Raw genomic sequence first — 18,286 nt, forward strand, 5'->3', positions numbered from 1 at the left:
GTTTCCAAAGCAATAAGTCTAACGAGGGCGAGCGGTGCAGCGAACGCTCCTCGGTTTTACTGCTCAGGCTTGTTACAGGCTGTCAGACCTGCTTGGTGGACACAGGTTTGAGCCTTAAGGGAATTCAACGTAGACACCACTGAGGGATGGAGGCATTTGTTCATCATCTGTATGTTTTTGTGTGTATTTTGTTACCATACAGTTTGCAGTTTAACTATTTAAAGCATTTTTATTCCAAACAATAAAACATTTCTTTTCATACTGAATCGTGGGTTTGGCTATAACTTTTTACTTTCCAGTTTGGAGACACCTACAGCAAGAACCTTCTGTCTTCATACGCTGAAGAAAAAGTACTGTACAGTCATGAATTTAAGACAGGAGCAAGAGCAAGATACAGAGACTCAGGAAAAAGAAACTGTTGAATGTGTAATGCCAAGTCCATGACTCTGCTTTCTCAAGTAAGGTTACACAAACATATGCAGTCATGGCCAAACTGTTGGCCCACTCTTCTTTTGCAAACTGCTCCGGGTCATTCAGATTTGAAGGAGGCCTTCTCCCAACTGCTGTTCTCAGGTCTCACTTTGTTTGGAACCATTTCTAAGTGCTTTCTGAAGTGTGTTTCAGGGCCATTGTCCTGCTGGAAGACCCATGACCTCTGGTGGAAACGTAGCTTTCTGATACTGACCACTACGTCGCGCCCTAAAATTCTTTGGTAATCATCAGATTTCCTGATACCGTTCACACAGTCAAGGCGTCCAGTGCCAGAATCAGCAAAGCCACGAAACCTCTTTGAATCTCCACCAGGTTTGACTGTAGGGACTGTGTTCTTTTCTGTGCTATGATGTCCTCTAACAAAAAACTCTACTTTTGTCTCATCTGTCCACAGTACGTTCTCCCAGAAGGATTGTGGTTTTGTCACATGGGTTTTGGTGAACTCCAGTCCTTTATGCCGTTGTGTTGGCAGTGGTGTCCTCCTGAGTCTCCTACCATTTCTTTTTGTCCAGTGCATTTGTGGGGTTCTGTGTGAATTTGTGTGAAGTTTGACTTTTCTCCTCTGTTTTTTTTTTTTTTTTTGTTCCAGTACAAACATGAAAAATCAGCATGTGAACACCACAACGTTTGCAATTGGAACAATGTTCTGGGAGAACGGTTGCATTTTCCGACACAATTGCAAGGCTGCCGATATTTTTGGCCACGACTGTATTTAGACCTAGATGATGAACAGATTGTTCAGGAGGCGCAAGAGACGCACGCGTTCTGTAAAAAACATGTAATCAAAATTACATTTCTCTGCATCTTTGCACAGTTTTCAGTCCTCACAAACCTCCCCTCACTATTTCTTTCCTCCCTCCGTTCCCCCCTTCCTTCCTCTGCGGCCCATTTCTACATAGAGGGAACGGCAGCGGCAGCGGCTTCAATAATTCACTTTCCCTCAGAACAGGTTGTGTTTGCATTGCGGGGTGCTGCAGGCAAGAATAGAGAGGGCCAGGAAGAAAGATTAAAAACAAGGGAGAATGAGGAATGAAGTGGAAATGGATGAGGACTTTGAATAGAAAGATGGGATGCAAGTAAAAGAAGAAGTACAGCAGAGTGGAAAGAGCCTGTTGTGAGTAATCATGAAGTGGAAAAACAAAGAAACGGAGGGAAATTGTTTAAGGCGACAACTTACGCTCGTCTATGTTGCCACATTCACTCACTGTCTCTCGGGTGTGTAATAAAAGGTGAGAAAGAGTGAACTAACGAAAGACAGAGAGAAGAAGTTGCCCGTATCAGAGAACGTATTGAAAATGCCTCTTCATGCCCACATGCAGGAGACGAGGATGGTTCCAGACAAAGCTTTCGAAGCAGCAGTAAATCAGCGGTTATCACCAAAGATATGCTGCAAACTGTGACTATGCCCTAACTAAGAACTCAGTGTTCCAGTATTCAGGTCCACGGGCCTGACTCTGTGCATGTGATGTGTTTCTTTATGTAATATTTGAACCTTTACCTGTGCTGACCGATGCAAATCAACTACAGTCACTCAGTGCTGACCTGTTCCTCCTTATTATTTATTCCAGTTAGTCGTTTGCCAAAATGTCAGATCTTGCAGCTAATTATCCATTTTCATTTTCTGTTGTAATATGTGACCCTGCAGTACAATGTCCAGTTTGTGTGACTACAGTGTTATGTTTGTGTTCCAGTAGTTACAAGAGCTTGTTAGGGTCAGAGGAAGATCGACACGTCCACAGTCTTTCTCTAACCATAACCTCAGTGCTTTTCTCGCCTGATCTAAACCAGACGCAGGACTCTGGAATCAATCTCCGGTCTTTGGCTCGACAGTCCAGTGCTCTTTACACCCACCGACCTCCCCAACACCTCCTTGCAAAGTTTTTACGCCGGATGCTCTTCCTGACTCAACCCTCCCCAATTCCTACCGGGCTTGGACCGGTACTGTGCAGCTGAGGAAGGGAATGGGCTGTTAGGGGTTCAGTGTCCTGCCCACAGACACTGCGACATATAGCCAGGGATCAAACCACTGACCCTGTGCTCCGTGGGCGACTGCCTTACCAACTGAGTTGCAGCCATCTTATACTTGTATGAGTATGAGCTGCTCTCTTTTCCTGCTCTGCCACCTTCTGCCACCCTCTGTCAGTAATTCACAGCACAGAATACGTACAAATCCAACAATCTTAGTCAGAAGTACAAACGTGGAAACCACATTTATTTACGATGTCATTTTAACCATTTTAGACAACGACACAATGTCATCCACAAAGAATAAATCAAAGCAAACTTTTCAAAGTTTAGGTTGCACACGCTGACTCTTCATCATTCCCTGAGCCCCTGGTCGGTCCACCTCTCTGTCTCCAGGGAAGTCTTTCTTCTTTTAGCTGCTCTGTATCTGGCCCTGCCCTTTGCAATGTCACTCTCGTTGTGCCTCTCTCCATATGAGCCTTTGCTCACCCGCATGTCCTTTTTCACTTTCTTTCATGAGCCACATCCAAGTTATTTTATTGAACGTCAAAATTCAATTAGATTTCATCAGCTTTGCCCGGATGTGTTAATGCCTGCAGTGGAAAGGTGCAGTTGCTGATAAATAAATGAGGTGATGAATTTCAGAGAAACACAGTTATTATGTCAATTCAATTTCATGTACATAACATGATGTAACTCCGAATTCATTGTGTGTCGCTTCAAATCCCCAAATGTTTTAAAATATGTACATCACAGCTGCTCAGAAGAGCTACTGTTGCATCGGCTGCTGCATCAGTGCTGGTGTATCAAAGCCTGATATTTATATGATGCATTTTTTGCTGCTCAAGTGAAGGATGTCTAGAGGAAATCTTCAATTTTTCTAAATGCAGAATAGCACGTCCTTCCTGAGCCACAAGAATCCCAGTGTTTGAGGTCAAACTTATTCTCATACATGTACCGGGAAATAAAAGGCCCCAATGTTGTTTGGTGATGTGGAGTGTGAGGTCACATTTTCATTTTCAAAAATTGGTATGCTGATCACCTTCATCTTGTAGGCATTATGTATTTCTTCACAACACAAGATTAAAACATTATTATTATCTTTACTTGGCTGTCCTGATATTCTCAAGGGCTAACATCAGCATGCTAACGTGCTAATGTGATGTCAATGTTCATCAGAGGGGAAATAATCCATGCTGAGAGCTGGGTGTTTAAAGGCTTCTACAGATACTTTAACGTGGAGAGGGAGACTCAGGAATCAAACCACCAACTCACTGTAGCTGGTGAGCCACAGCTGCTCAGCAGTCATTGGTTTAGCAGGCATTTTGTCTCAATCTATACAAACCTGAATGGCATTTGGTCCAATGTCCATAAATTCAGATACTTCACTGCAAACATTTTAGTCTAACCCTGCCCTCAGTTTCAGTAAAAGACCAACCTTGGCAGACCTTCAAAGATGTCCACACCGGATGGTTGCTGCAACCGGTTGCTGCAACCATCCAGTTCCAGGGGCCACTTTGATTAATGGCCGAAACCCCGATCAAAACACTAAACCGTGATACCCTCGTCCTGTCACTGCTCCAGGTGCAGCGGCACGCGAACATTCGCAACACGGCACAAAACGGAGCTTTTGATTTGGTTTGTTGCGCCCCCAACAGACCGTCACTCACGACAACTTGAGTCGGCTGAAACACCGTAACACCACGGGCTGATCCTGAGCGTAGGCTACGTGAAAACTAGGAAGCCAAATTACATTTTCAAAAAGTCATGAATAAATCATTGAACCATCTACCACCACATTGAGTGATCACAAGTCAACAAAACTTCCAACCAACGTCCATAGGTCCTTTGTTGTATGGTTATTGGCCCAGCTATCCACCCCAGTCACCTGCTGACAAAGGTTTCTATGTCCAAATGCAACGGTAATGTTCCTGCATAAAAATACAGTAGATTTATACCAGATTTCTATAAATAATAAACAAGTGCATTTCTCTCCAGCTAATAGGCTCTAACAAGCATTTTTGTTTGACTTACAATGAAATCTATCATTTTATTTCAGCCTCCCGGTTGTTTTCCAAATCCAAACACCCGTCTCTACGATGCACCTCCCCCCATACGCCCTCATTTCCTGGAGTTGCTGCTAGCCCAGACTGTCTCTTTGCTCCCCAATGTCAGCCCCCCACCCCTGCTTCCCAAAGCCTGTCTCTGGCTTTCAATGACAGTGTGCGCTGTGTCCTATATATATGCAGTAAGTGGAGAGGTGGGTGGATGCTTGCCACTGAATCGGGGGATGATAGCAAGAAGATGACAGGGTTTTGGAGGAGTGAGGTGCTGGTTATGAAGAAAAAGGAGGATAGTAAGGAGAAGGGGAAGAAGGCGAGGGGAAAAGTGGTGATAAGAGTTAAGGGGTTGTATCTGTTGAAAGGATGTGAGTGAATTCAGAGAATTAGGGTGGGAAGAGGATGTAAAATAGAGAAGGGGCCCATTTTACTTGACGTGTCAAGGCCAGCTACAGTATGTGGATGGAGATCAGAGAGAGGAAAGAAAGATGGAAGAGAGAAAAATGACAGAAACATCTTTTTTGACGGGTAAAAGTTTAGTCGATGGGTGCAGACAGGAGGAGATGGGATGAGGAGGGATGCGGAGCTGGTGGCAGGTAAATTGGTGCACAGACAACATGGAGACGTCTCAGCATATCTGACAGATTTTACCCCGTCTGCTCTGAGCCGGCTGAGAAAGACAGGAAGGGCTGAAAAATCTCCACCATTCAAAAAGGTGCCGGAAATTTTACTAAAACCATCATGAGTAAAGGGGGAAGAGCAGGAGGTGGAGGAGGGAGTTAGGGGGAACTAGCGAGAGTCAGAGGGCGAGATCTCCGAGCGGCATGCATCGCTGAATTATTGAGGCCAGATGTGTGTTGGAGCAGAAGATAGATTTCCAGTGTTGATCCCTTCCTGCTGTCAGAAAGTTTAGTTGGACACAACCAACTCGAGCAGCTGTGGTTGTTTTGTTGTTCGGGGGGTTTTCGACGTGCACAACCGCAGAGCAGAAGGAGTAGACTCAAAACGTGTGTGTGTGTGTGTGTGTTTTCTGCCACCCTTTAAGTCACAGCGTATCTGTATGATAAGGTTTTTCCCAGGCAGTGAGTAGCTCTGTGCAGGTTCTCTATGAAGTGACAGATCAATATGTGTCTGTGCTGAAGGCGCGACGAGCAGCAGAGAATGGCATTGTGTATGCGTGGCACTATGCTCGCTCTGTGAAACCCCGCCATTTACTCGGTGTGAGTCAACAATATCACAACTATTTTAAAGCTCCCTGAGGAGATTTACACCTAAAAACTGGCTCGGCGTGCTGATGCCAACGAGCTAGGAATTGTGAAGACTATGAATGCCAAATATAATCTAATTCAATTTCATTTCTTAAGGTTTTGGGCTCATTCTGGAACATACAGTGTCCCGTAACACATCGCCCAGGAAGTCTTGGATCGACTAATGTCGTATCATTAACTTGTACTAACTAGTGTAAATATGTTTTGTTGATTTGATTCAATAATTTATTTTAGTTGAACATATTTTTTTTCCCACACCAGTTTTAAGTGGGAGTTCCTCTGACTTCCTCTGAAGTCACTTGACTTAAAGTGAAGTTTCTCATTAAGAATCCAAATAAATATCATAGTAGCTCACTTCCCAGCATCCCCTGCTTGAGAATTAATGCCCCTATAAATAAAACAGACATAATGAAATCCTGCTGTGTGTTTCCAGTGAACTCAGCTTGATTTGTGTTAACTTTAAACCAATTATTTATACATAGTTCAATTGACACTTTTCAGGGTTTTCTAAGAATTTCCTAGACTGATTAAAGACAAGTTCTTTATTGTCACTTTACTCTTACCGTGTTTCACCTTTAGTGTGCACAGGGATGTAGAGTATGTGCAGAGTTTTACACTAGAGGGTTGCATTCAAAGTCATCTGTGCTCACCATGAATCTAGGTTGAAGCCCTGCAGGTATAGTGTTGCCACCCGGGCCTCACATTCCATGTTTTTCTAAAAATCTGCATTTGCGATCGGGCTGGAGGAAGAATGAGACGAGCGCAACTGCTGACTCGTCAACCACAAGATATTTAGGTCCAAATTATAATTATAATCTGAAGGAATAATAATAATAATCACCATAGTAGTAGTAGGGGTTAGAGGTACTAAAAGTATTGTATTGAAGATTGGTGCATGTCCAGATGTCCAATTTCAGGGACAACATATTTGCAACAACTGCTGGACTACATTTCCTGTGCGATTTATTACAATTCTTTTGTAATTTTTGGATTATTTATCATCCTTGGGATTTTGTTGCTCCCGCTGATCTCCCCTGTAATTTCATTTGTTTTTGATGGTAAAAACCAAGATCAATGCTGAAACAAATATTACACAGTCTGTGTCACTAACAAGGTAAAATCTGAACGACCATTTAGGCGTTTTATCGTGTTTCAACCTCACGTTGACAGGAGCGGTGCAAAGGCTCATCTGCAGCTGACTGATCGCCAACAGGTCAGAGGTCACAAAAAAAACAAACTTAACAGACTAAAATATAGTCTGTGTACATATGTATACAGGACCCGGAAACAAACAGTATGTGCATCAGTTAACTGAAGACGGGAAGCGGGACATGTATTTCAATGGTCGGATTTAAAACGTCCCAACTTTGAACGCAGACCCGCAAAGTAGACCAGCGGCAAAACACAAAGAAATATACGTTGCTAAAATGTGGTGGAATTTAAAACTACTTTCGGGTGAAAAGAAAACAATGACGTCAAATAAAGAAACGAGTGCTGAAGACAAAGGAGCAAAGAAAGTGAAGAAGAAAGAGAGTGACAGTGTGAGAGGAGTGCAGGAGGAGGCAGACGGTCTCTGATGTAAGCCATGTTCTCACCGCTGTTCACAACCGTCCTGTCGCCTTCATGAATAACTTAGATGCCAAATGTTCCCTCCCTCTCACGTTCGCGGATGCTAACGCACACACACACACACACACGCACACACACACACACACACACACACACACACACACATAAACACACGCACAACAGCTTTTGTTCCCTTGCTCTCAAGACGGCCCAACGAAGCTCCGTTCGCACAGAAAACAAAGCTAACGACATAACAAAACACACCTACACTCCAACAGCGTCGGCATTTTTCGCCTCTGCTGGAGTATATTAAAATGTTAAATTGCACGGCCATTTCCAAATTTGTGCACAGCAGAAGAAGCACAGACACACATATTTCCGTCCTGAAGTGGAGCCAGTAAAAGGTGCTTGATAATGTCTGACAGAGTGACAGCAGCATAGAGGAGGAAAGGGAAGTTTGCCTGACAGCTTTTCTTACCCACAGGGCACCCACGTCGTCCTGTTACACTCTGGACCACTCTCATCCAAAGAGGTGTGTGTGTCTGTGTGTAGGCCCCAGTGTTGTGTGTGTGTGTGTGTGTGTGTCTGTATGCGCATGTGTGACACTGACTAACATCCCCGTGCAGAGAGATGAGAGTGGGTGAGCGTGAGGTAATGATCCACTAGTTCAGCGAAAGGTAAATGCGGGAGGAGATGTTTGTGCACGTGCAGGCCTCACGCATGTGTGCACGAGAAAGAAATCGGCGTGTGGGCTGTCGCGCGTGTGATTGTGCGTGGATGTGATCCGCCATGAACAAGAACATCATCATCCAAAAATACAAAGTCAAAGGAAACTGGAAATACAAACGAGCAGATAGAAGGAAGGTCACATGATGATCTGTGGGCACAAATTCCAATAATTCTGTCGGCACTTCAGCTGCAGTGAATCTGGACGTTTCACTCCTGAGCAGACTCTTTGATTTGCTTTGGCCTAATTTGAAAAAAAAAAAAAAAAAACTAGAATATTGTTGGGGAATGAAGATGAGAAAATCCTATCATTCTGACAATCTGCACTTTTGTATATGCACTGAATGCAGAGATAACTGACTCAGGCTGCAGCAAAGTGGGGATTAGATTAGACACAGAGCTTTAACGTAAAGGTTGACAGGAAACACACAACGTGAGCTATTGACTTATTAATTTTAATAAAGTGAAGAGATTGTTAGAAATTACTAGCCTTGGGTAAGAATCAGGCAGGTGCACAACCTCCACACAACTAAGAAGTATTTCCTTTTGAAAATGTTTATGCTTTTATTTTGACACAGGCTAATCAAACAGCACGTGCTACGTTAACCTGTTGCTTCCTCCAAACTACATAATTGCAGCTCCCCAAATGACACAATCTACACCTGGAAATGCTGAGTGCAGCCTTCAAGCAAAGGCGTGTGAAATAATTTTATTTTTTTTTTTAAAAACAGCTGATGTATTGTGCCAAGTGGGAAGAGTAACCCACTGCCCACCATTATCTGCTAAAAGCAATGCAAGGCAGGAAGTGTAAACAGATACTGTAAAAACACATACAGTAAATCACGCTTTAACTTGCCAAACTATGCTTTCTAAGGAAATATATTACTATCTCACATCATTTAGGGCCCCACTGCACAAACTGCCCATCTCTACCCACTGCCCCCTCCAAACTCAGAGCCTCCTGAGGTGTTGCTTAGCACTGTCAGGCTTTAGCTAATGTAAAACCATGTCAACGTATCACTTTGGCCACAGGCCTGTGACTTGGCTGCCGACCTGCTGGGTAATAGAAATTTAAGTTTCAATATGCAGTAAGACACAAACAGGAGAGGGGGACGAAAAAGCAGGCAAGGAATCAGCTGCAGGTTGTGCTATCGTATCGAAGGTTCTCAACAATGGCCCACGCTGAACCTAGTTAACACGAGCGGCACAGCGAGAGCAGGACGAGATAATTAAAGCACCGCGAGCCCTAAAAATTTTAGCAGAAGGGATGGGATCTGAGGGAATGACAGAGATGAGTGGAGACAGACACAAAAGAGAGGCAGGGACGAGGAGACAGAGAGGAGGAGAGCAAGGGTAGACGCCGCCACTGTAACGCTTCTAACGGGTAAAGTAGTTTACAGCTGCATCTTAAATTGATAATTGCGGTGAGCGACGCGGAAGCTGATATACATCACCAACACTAAAGACGCTCGCCAACATTCATCAGCTCTGCCAACCCATTATCTCCTGTCTGTTCTGTGCAAAGAATAGCTCCTCTAATTGTTGTGCACTCTGCACTACAATCGAGCCTCCTTAGCAAACAAACCACGCTGCAGACGAAGCATCTAGCTATCTATCTGTATATCTAGTTTTCTTTGGACACTTTGAGCGCCCTCAATTCCAAGGACTTTAATTAAACCTAATAAGGAAGGAAAGGTCAGCAGGACAGTAGGTGCCAGATTGTGGGAGGTAAGAGATTATCGTCATCTCCAGCTTAGTGTTTTAGTCTCTTCCCATCACCGTCTCCTCTCCCCCTACCGTCTTCTCCTCCACTGCCTCAGAGCCACCAATAAATTATGGATGCTTATTAGAAAAGGGCAATATTCAGAGTCTAAAATAAACTCAGCAACAAGAGGCGTGAGAGAGAGACACAAACAAAAAGTGCTGACGTGGGGAGAGGAAGCGTTAAAGCCGCAGGGGAGGCCTGGTGGCCAGGCTGGTCCAACCTGGAAGGGTCCCTTTCTAGGTCGTCCGCTTTCGACCCGTGTGTCATGGCGGCGAGCAAAGCTCCACATTTAGACGATGCTGAAACGTTCGCGCGCTCTCGTACACGTATGCACGCGGCAATCTACTCCAAGCCTTTCATTCTTCCTTGGGCAACATGTTCAAAGTTTACGTTTTTCACGTTCCGCAGCTCTCGTGCTGCTGCTCGAATCTAGAGAAATAACAACGCTGCTAAGCAAAAATCACTGATTTAAGTTGATTAAATTTCCTGTTAACAAGCCCATAATGAAGCATCATATTGCAGACTAATGCAGTTTGGATTCCATCTGCAGCACCAGCTAATCGTTTTTTTTTGGGGGGGGGGGACGCTGTCAAGCGATCAATAATCTGGCGTCCCCGTGAACGCCGAGTCTGATGTGATGGGAAGACATTTTTTTGGTGGTGCACTGTGTCTTAATCGCTCTTGTAGAGTCCCTTCAGATGAGGAGTCACATCCTGCAAAGCTGTCTTGAAATTTCCTCAAACCTCCTCTAATCCTTAAGGGATGTCGAGAGTTGGTGCGTGTGGATGCCACGTCACGCTCGTGACGCCTGGGATTACAGCATATCCAGATTAAATGAAACTTGAAAATCACTGCACGGTATATGTGCGCAGGGGCGTTTGTGTGAAGATGCCCGTAAAAGGCTTATCATCGACAAACAAAGTAGCGGAGAAAAAGAGTGAGGACTCCAATGCGAAGGACATAATATAAAATTCCATTAGTGCACAAGTCTGTCCAATCGCCATGTGATGGACAGGTGTTACAAGCTTTTAGACGGCCTATCAAAATTCACAGAGGTACAATCGATAGTACACTGCAGCAAGAGAAAACAGTGACAGATCCACAAGTCCCTGCTGAGCCAGCAAACTGTTGCAGTGGGAAGAGAGGTGCATGGCCACACAAACACATCCCACTCACACATCCACACACGCAAATAAGGACTAAAGAGAGGTTTGCAGGCTCACACACACACACACACACACCTGCACGCACGAGCTGACACAAAAAATGCACGCATCCAAACGCACCCCCAGAGAAGGCTACAGCAAATGAACCTCGCAGCCGTCCAAAGCGCTGACATCAATCAGGCACGCTTCTACCGTTCGGCTCCCGATGGACACAGAGTCGCATCTGTCTGCTAGAGGAAGTGCTAAACAATTCCAAAGTGAAGGAGACCATTTTGTGTGTATCTGCATACACAGCGGCCCAGCGCGCCAAGCCCGTTGGCTCCCCTCCTGTTCTGTCCTACTCGGAAATGTTTTGTTTTTACCGACGACTTTTTTTTTCTTTTAGTGATGCTTTACGAGACAGTTGTTACCCAGGTATGTACATGTATGAGCAGAACCACCACCAACGCACGAGCCAGCCGGGTTTGCAGGACCTATGAATGATGGCCTGTGTGATTCCCACAAGCCAGTGGGACTATTTCTCCCTCAGCAAAGACTGACAGGGTGCACTGTAGTTGAACAAAGACAAGGTAACCTACTGCTTAACACTGGGGGGGAAAAAAACTATCATTAAAAAAACCAGAATTTAATTGCAGCCTCCACTACTGGCACTGTGTGCAAACCTATCTGCTTCAGCCCACTGCATATTTGTGACAGAGCCCATGAGGCACAGATGCACGAATTCTTCGTGACAATTGGCAGATCACCCTGTAGAAAACCTCAAAACGGTTCCACGTGTTTATTACAGGATGAAAAGATAAATGAGGGCGTGAATGCAGAAGGGCGAACCAGAGATGGGAGGTTTCTTGTGCAGGAGAGTATCAGAAGAGTCAGGACACCACTTCAACTATCGCACACACCCACAAATCGACTGCAGCACTCGAAACGAACTTTCAAGTTCTGGATATCATATATATTTTTTTAATGTTATGTAGCAAAATATGTAACTTATGTATGCAGGGGAACAGGGTCATAGAATACATCCTGGCTTTATCAAAACGTCTACGTGATAAGTCGAAGTGATCCTGCTTCCACGATGAGGCCACGTTCGACATTTCTAATAGAACCAGAAAGGAAAGAATGAACGTAAAATCTCATCCAGCACTGTTGCTGCACACACACGCTGCTCCGTCTCACAACAGAGCTGCATAAAGCAAACAAATGCATTCTGTGGTCAGACTATAGTGGTCACATTTGAGACGGGCGAGTCCACGCACAGTCGGTTGGTTAGCTCACCGATGCTGACGGTGAGCGGTCCATGCCCGATTGGTTGGCGGGACGTTCTACACGGGTCTGTGGGCTTCAGCAAATGCCAAATAGTCAGCATTTGTCCGGCTGATGGCAGGCTGTGTGATTGCTTATGACAACAGCAGTCTATGCTACTATGACTAAACAGACCTCGTTTTCAATGGCTGCCACATGCCTTCAGACATCAAGATCTGAGTATCAGAGCTGACAGATCGGTTTGTGTGTTTGCTTTGCCCCGAGGGGACAGGAGGATGCATATCTGGCCCGGCGCCTGTAGCTGAAGAAGCTGAGCCTCTGTAGGAAAGTGAGACAGCCTTAAGAGGGGACAAATTTCCCCGTTTAACCGGACAAAGACACGTCTGAGAGAGCTCTGAGAGTCTTAATGCCCCTGCAGAAACCTAACATGGGACTGTAATCAACATTGCACATATGCAGTGCATAAACACCCATACGCCCTAATGTGTATTTTCACCACAAAGATTTCCATCACGTTGAACTCCCAGCCGCCTCCCGCCACACGCTACACCAAACGGCCACGAGAAGCCCATAATTGGGGTTATGAGCTAATAATTGAAGGCATTAACTCCCGTCTGCAATGGAGCTCAGTCAGCCTGCACTAATAAACAATGCAGTGAGGTAATTATAGGAACATATCGGTAAATATCACAGTCCTACCGTAAACTCCTTGGCTCCAGGCAAGAGGATAGACACTAGAAAATAACAAAATCCAGAAAAGCTCCATGTTCAGCTCACTTCCGTCATAACCTGAGGGGGAAGAAAATGGGAGACAGAGAAAGGGAGGCAGATGAAAACAGAGGCGCTGAGGGGGAACAGTCTATAAATTTATGTCACAAACAAGGGGCGACAGCTGAGTGATTGGTGAAGAGCTTTTTTTTTTTTTTGCTTTTCACGTTCAACTATGTCTCTTCTAACCCCATGAGCCGGTAAAATAATATTACAGAGCAATTTAGCCCCAGATGCACAGCCTGCATGGTTTCCCTCAACTTAAAGGGCTGATAATTCAATCACAAATCGTGGATTATGAAAAGGCTTACAAGGCCGTGGCTGCGTGTGTTTGGAGAATTGGAGATTGACAGGATTGTCTGCTGTTTAACGTGACTAAACTTGAAACACAAGAGGATGCCAGGTGCGTTCAGGGCCGGGAAGAAGTGAGGATTAGACTGCAGTATTCAGGGAGGATTAACTACAACAAGTGGGGTCGTGCACTTTGGACGCACGTACACCGCCTTCCCTCACATCCATATCATCATCCCTGATCACTGGTGGTCCTGCAGCAGCCAGAGAGGCTGATAGGTCCACTCCAACTTTGTGTTCTGTGCTGATATTTGTAGATCTTCTCTAAAACGCACCACGGCGTCAGGGTTTTATTTCTCTCTGCACAAACAACCACCTAGAGAAAGAGGATGAGAAGCAGTTGGAGGAAACCGTCCTCCGACGTGTGGCCCTCACGTTTCGCTCTCGTGGGGGCTCCGAGTCGCCTGCGTTGACAGGCTGCATCTCACAGCGCGCAGCGATGAAAGTTTCATGAGGCTATAAGATGCATGTGTGAGTTAATAACGCAATCGATGCGCAGCATGAGACTTGCGGTGGTCGGTCGTTTGATTGTCTGCATGATAAGAGACGGGACGGATGCAAATTTAAAATAAATAAATAAAAATTTGGTCATCTTTGATGCATATTAGGAGTATTTAGAACAAAAGATGATCATCAGTGGATGTGGAACAGAATGATTAGACGCTGCCACCTTAATCCTCAAAAATCAAGACGCAAAGTGCCTAAAGACTAATCAACTAAAAGCGTGGAAGCTGTGCTGGCATGCACCGTAATCCCTGCCGCGTCTCTACCTTGTCTCCGATGTGCCGTCCTTCTGGTCAGTCTGCTCCCCGGCGCCGCGCTCGCTCCTCCCCGGCTTTTGGCGAGGACTATTCCTCCGGCTGCCCGTCAGAGCTTCTGTGTTGAAAAGTTAGATATTGTCGTGCAGTGGTGGCTCCCTTTACAAATCCTGGAGAGTGTTGTGTGGACTTTGCCGAGCTCCCGAGCCTCGGAATTAATCTCCTCGGTGTGTGAAACTTTTATTTGATTTTTTTAGTATTATTTTACGCACGGACTCCGAACACCGCCGCTGCTCGATTCCACCGAGTCCCTCCACCCAAAGCCAGAGTAAAACCACTTTCCTTTGAACAAAAACTTCCTTTTGCAAAACCATAGAGCCACAGTTTCCTCTTTCGTAGATGATTTACTCTTGAACGCGCGCCGCTGACCGCTGCCAGTCTCGTGAAGCCCCCTCTAACACAATCACGCGCTCCCCTCCGCTCGTTCAATCAGCGCTGTGTCTGTGGACTCCAAGTGATGCTGGCCAAGTGGAATATGTGCGCAGACTGAGAACGACCGCCCCTGTCTGCCAAGAGAGAGAGAGAGAGAGGGAGAGGGAGAGGGAGGGGGAGAGAGGGGAGGGGGGGGGGGGGGGGAGGACAGAGGCTTACACATGGATGCGCTCAAGCCTCACAGCTCCACATTGAACAGGTTGTCAGAAGAACAGCACCGCTCCCCTCCCGGTCTCCCATTGACTGTGAAATAGGTTTTCAGGCCTTTTGGGTTCCGCGGGATGTCGTTAAGAGCCCGAGGGTCAACAAGCGGTTTTGTCTGTCTTTGCTGTTGTCCACTCTTTTGGTGGACTTGACCACTTGCGGCGCCACCAATGGTCGGTGCCAATTAGAACTGAAAGGCGCTCCGAGTTTTTGGAGTAATGGAGGAGCCCCTAACACCCCTGAGCCCCCCCCCCCCCTTGTCCCTGGACCAATTATTTATAACCCCCCCCCCCCCCCCCCCCACACACACACACACACACACACACACACACACACACACACACACACACACACCACCTCACCCTCCAGTCTATTTTTCCCCTATTTGGCTCTTTTCACATGTGGCCACATGAGGGCGTGTTTCAGCTCATCATCATTACTCGGATGCACGTGCGCGTGTGTAGAGTGTGTACAGTGGCTTCAGAAAGCACCGTGACCTTCTATGCTGTGCCGCAGATTTAACCTTAAATGGATAAAAGTCCAGTTTGCCCATCAATCTACACTCAGAGCAAAGTGAAAACATTTTTGCAAACTAATAAAAATGCAAAAATCCCTCGTTTAGAGAAGCGTTTAGACCTTTTGCTGCAACACATTAAAGTGACGGGAATTAGTTTAAAAAGGTAAACTGCCCATCAGGAATCGATCGTAGTGAAAGGGAATGATGGAACCTCCAGCAGGTGGCTGTGGAACCAAAAGTGCCTCTTTGTCCACTGGTACTTTCACAAAGAATGAGAGGAAGTCAAAATACAGCAGGATGGAGCGAGAACAGCCATTTTGTTTTAATGAGACCAATAATTCATTTTTGCTCCTTTTGAGTCAGTTGATGAATGGTATCTTTCTAGTCCTTTGGTGTCTCTTGGCGTCTGAGACGCCTCTTGGTGTCTCTTGGTGTGTGTCTTTAGTCATTTTGCACCTCTTTCAGGTCATCTGTCATCATGTTTGAGTCATTTAGCATGTGTTTGTGGTCAGTTTGTGTCCATGTTTAGTCATATTGTGCCTGTTTTTCATCGCCTCCCGTGGACAGTTTTAGATCTTCTTGAGCTGTTTGGTATCTTTGTGGTGGTTTTGTGCCTTTTAACTCTTTCAAATATGAAAAAAAAAAAAACTTCAGAGGCTCAGGCCCATGAGGCCGCTGATGAGCTGGGCTCCTGGGCCTGTAGACCCCTTCTGTACTCCATCCATAGGCACGGCACTGAAAATCTATTAAGGCTCTTTACAACGCAATGGAGAACCTGAAAACAAAACACAACTGTCTGCTCATATACTGTAAACCTGCGTGTCAAGAAATAAATCTTGTACCTTGTTTTACCTTGAAGATCTATTGCAGATGAGAATGTGGTTAATGTTTGCTCTAGTCTGTTTGAAAGAGTGAGTGGGTGGGTTTTGCAGTTTCAGGATAATGGCTGTGTTGGAAAGTTCATGTTGCATATTCCTAAATATGGAGCAGTGGTAATCTATTTTACAGGATCACCTCAGACAATAGTACAGCAGAAGTATTTCTCACACCATTTACCTTTAAAAGCTTCCAAAATTCACTGCATTTAGTTGTTTCACTAAAACGGCATCTAACGATTCTGCTTCTGTCATCGTTTCTTCATTTCAAATATGTGTTTTAGTTTTTGTGACATTACTTTTTTTTTTTTTTTTTTTTTTTTGGCTGCTTGATCCGGGATTTGTGCCGTGTGGTTTTTAATGGGAAGTTCACAACTGCTCTGCACTAATCATCATCATCACCATCATCATCATGGCCTGTAGTCAGTAACAGTTTGGTCTTATCTGCAAATGACTCATTTTCCAGAACCTAATTAGTCAGTGTGACTGAGTAACCTTCCCCCCTTCACACACACACACACACACACACACACACACACACACACACACACACACACACACTTACTGGAGGCAGTGCGGGAAGTGGGGGGCCGCCCTCATTCACAGCCACCAGTTCTTCTGCCAGCATTGTCTTGTCAGTTCTGTTTGATATGCAGGATGTTAAAGCCTCTGATGGTAAACTTTCCTCTGATTTTTTTTATTCTATTCCTCAATGCGCTGTTCCCGTAAATCTCCTTCTTGTACGCTGGCAACATCCTGAAAACTTTTGAGTTAACTTTTGACAGTCTTTTAAGTCTTCAAACCTGAGATCTGTTAACTCAGATTTAAGGATTGGTGATGCTGGCAGCACCAAAACGCAAACTTTTCTAAAGTGTTTACATGACTCATTTGACTTGATCACAATCATTGGAACAAACTTTAACACAGATTCACCATTAGACTCTTCAGTCATTTCTGGGCAACATTGGCAGGTTTCATCAGAAACACTAAACAATATCAAAACACTATAATTACTAATTACTCTTCATTCAGATGAAACTTTCATAGAGAGTAAACAAGTAAACGTCCCTGAGAGTAAACGTGGGATCTGGCTCAAGTCTCTGTCTCTTTCTTCCCTTCTCTTCTTTTTCGCCCGTCGCGTTGGGCCACAGCCAGCAGGCTTGGCGTTTCTCGCTGTGAGCACATCATCGCTGCTTAAGGCAGCGAATCTCAAAAGACAACATGTTGCAGGAACAACCTTGGGTGCCAGCCATACACACACACACACACACACACACACACACACACACATCCCACATCATGAAAACCTTTTTTGTTTTTTTGTTTTTTTAAAGAATTGCAGGATCCTTCTGAGAGAAGCAATAATTGTGTTGGGTGAAGTGAGCCAACTAAAAAGTGAACACACACACAACAACAAAGTACTGCAGTACACCTGCCAAATGTACTATTATGCCTTGGTCACTGTGACAAGGAGATTATTCTTGCATGAGCAAAGTTGTCATCATAATTATGTCATAAAATAATTTCCAGTAAGTTCTTTGTTGTCCTGTGTGTAACTTTACAGTTTGCGTCAGGTAAAAAAAAAAAAATCTCCAGATGATCCGTTTGTTTAGTTGCTGCTCAAAGGAATTAAATGAATCAATCTTAAATATTCTGTTCTTCCTATTTAATTTATTTGAATATTAGGTTCTAGGATTCTAGTGAGTATTAGTAGTAATTTAGAAGCAGTAGTAGTTTATAGTGGGGGCGGCAGTGGCTCAGTTGGTCCCTGGCAACACACAAGTCCCCATCCCCATCCCCAGCCGGGCAGTGCCCAAGCCTGGGGAGGGTTTTTAGCTTTTACAACATTGTCAAGCCCCTTTAGGCTTTGATGTTTTCATGAGCGAATTTGAGATACAGTTGCTTTAGAAAGTATTCAGATCCGTGGCTACAACCATCCAAACTGTGGTGATGGGCACCCGGTTTGCTTTTTTTTTAAATTATTATTCTTTTATACATTTTTCTAACAAATGTTTCTCTATAAATTGTTCTTATAAATGTTTCAGAA

At 44.8% G+C, this 18,286-nt stretch overlaps 1 protein-coding gene across 6 annotated transcripts in view; it reads right to left on the reverse strand.

Moving 5' to 3' along the window:
- LOC137106310 (MAM domain-containing glycosylphosphatidylinositol anchor protein 1) overlaps positions 1-14,698 on the reverse strand; it is a 173,609-nt gene extending 158,911 nt beyond the window's left edge. For all 6 annotated transcript variants that reach the window (XR_010911919.1, XR_010911917.1, XR_010911916.1 and 3 more), the window contains exons 1-2: positions 14,164-14,698; positions 12,974-13,063 (exon numbers count right to left, since the gene is read on the reverse strand). Coding sequence is in view for 2 of the 6 variants with exons in the window: in XM_067489434.1 (XP_067345535.1) it covers positions 12,974-13,040 (67 nt within the window). In the remaining 4 variants the exon portion in view is untranslated. The remainder of the gene's footprint in view (positions 1-12,973; positions 13,064-14,163) is intronic.
- Between the last annotated feature and the right edge of the window lie 3,588 nt (positions 14,699-18,286).

The sequence above is a fragment of the Channa argus genome, chromosome 2 (genome assembly GCF_033026475.1).
Source record: "Channa argus isolate prfri chromosome 2, Channa argus male v1.0, whole genome shotgun sequence".
Taxonomy (NCBI): Eukaryota; Metazoa; Chordata; class Actinopteri; order Anabantiformes; family Channidae; genus Channa; species Channa argus.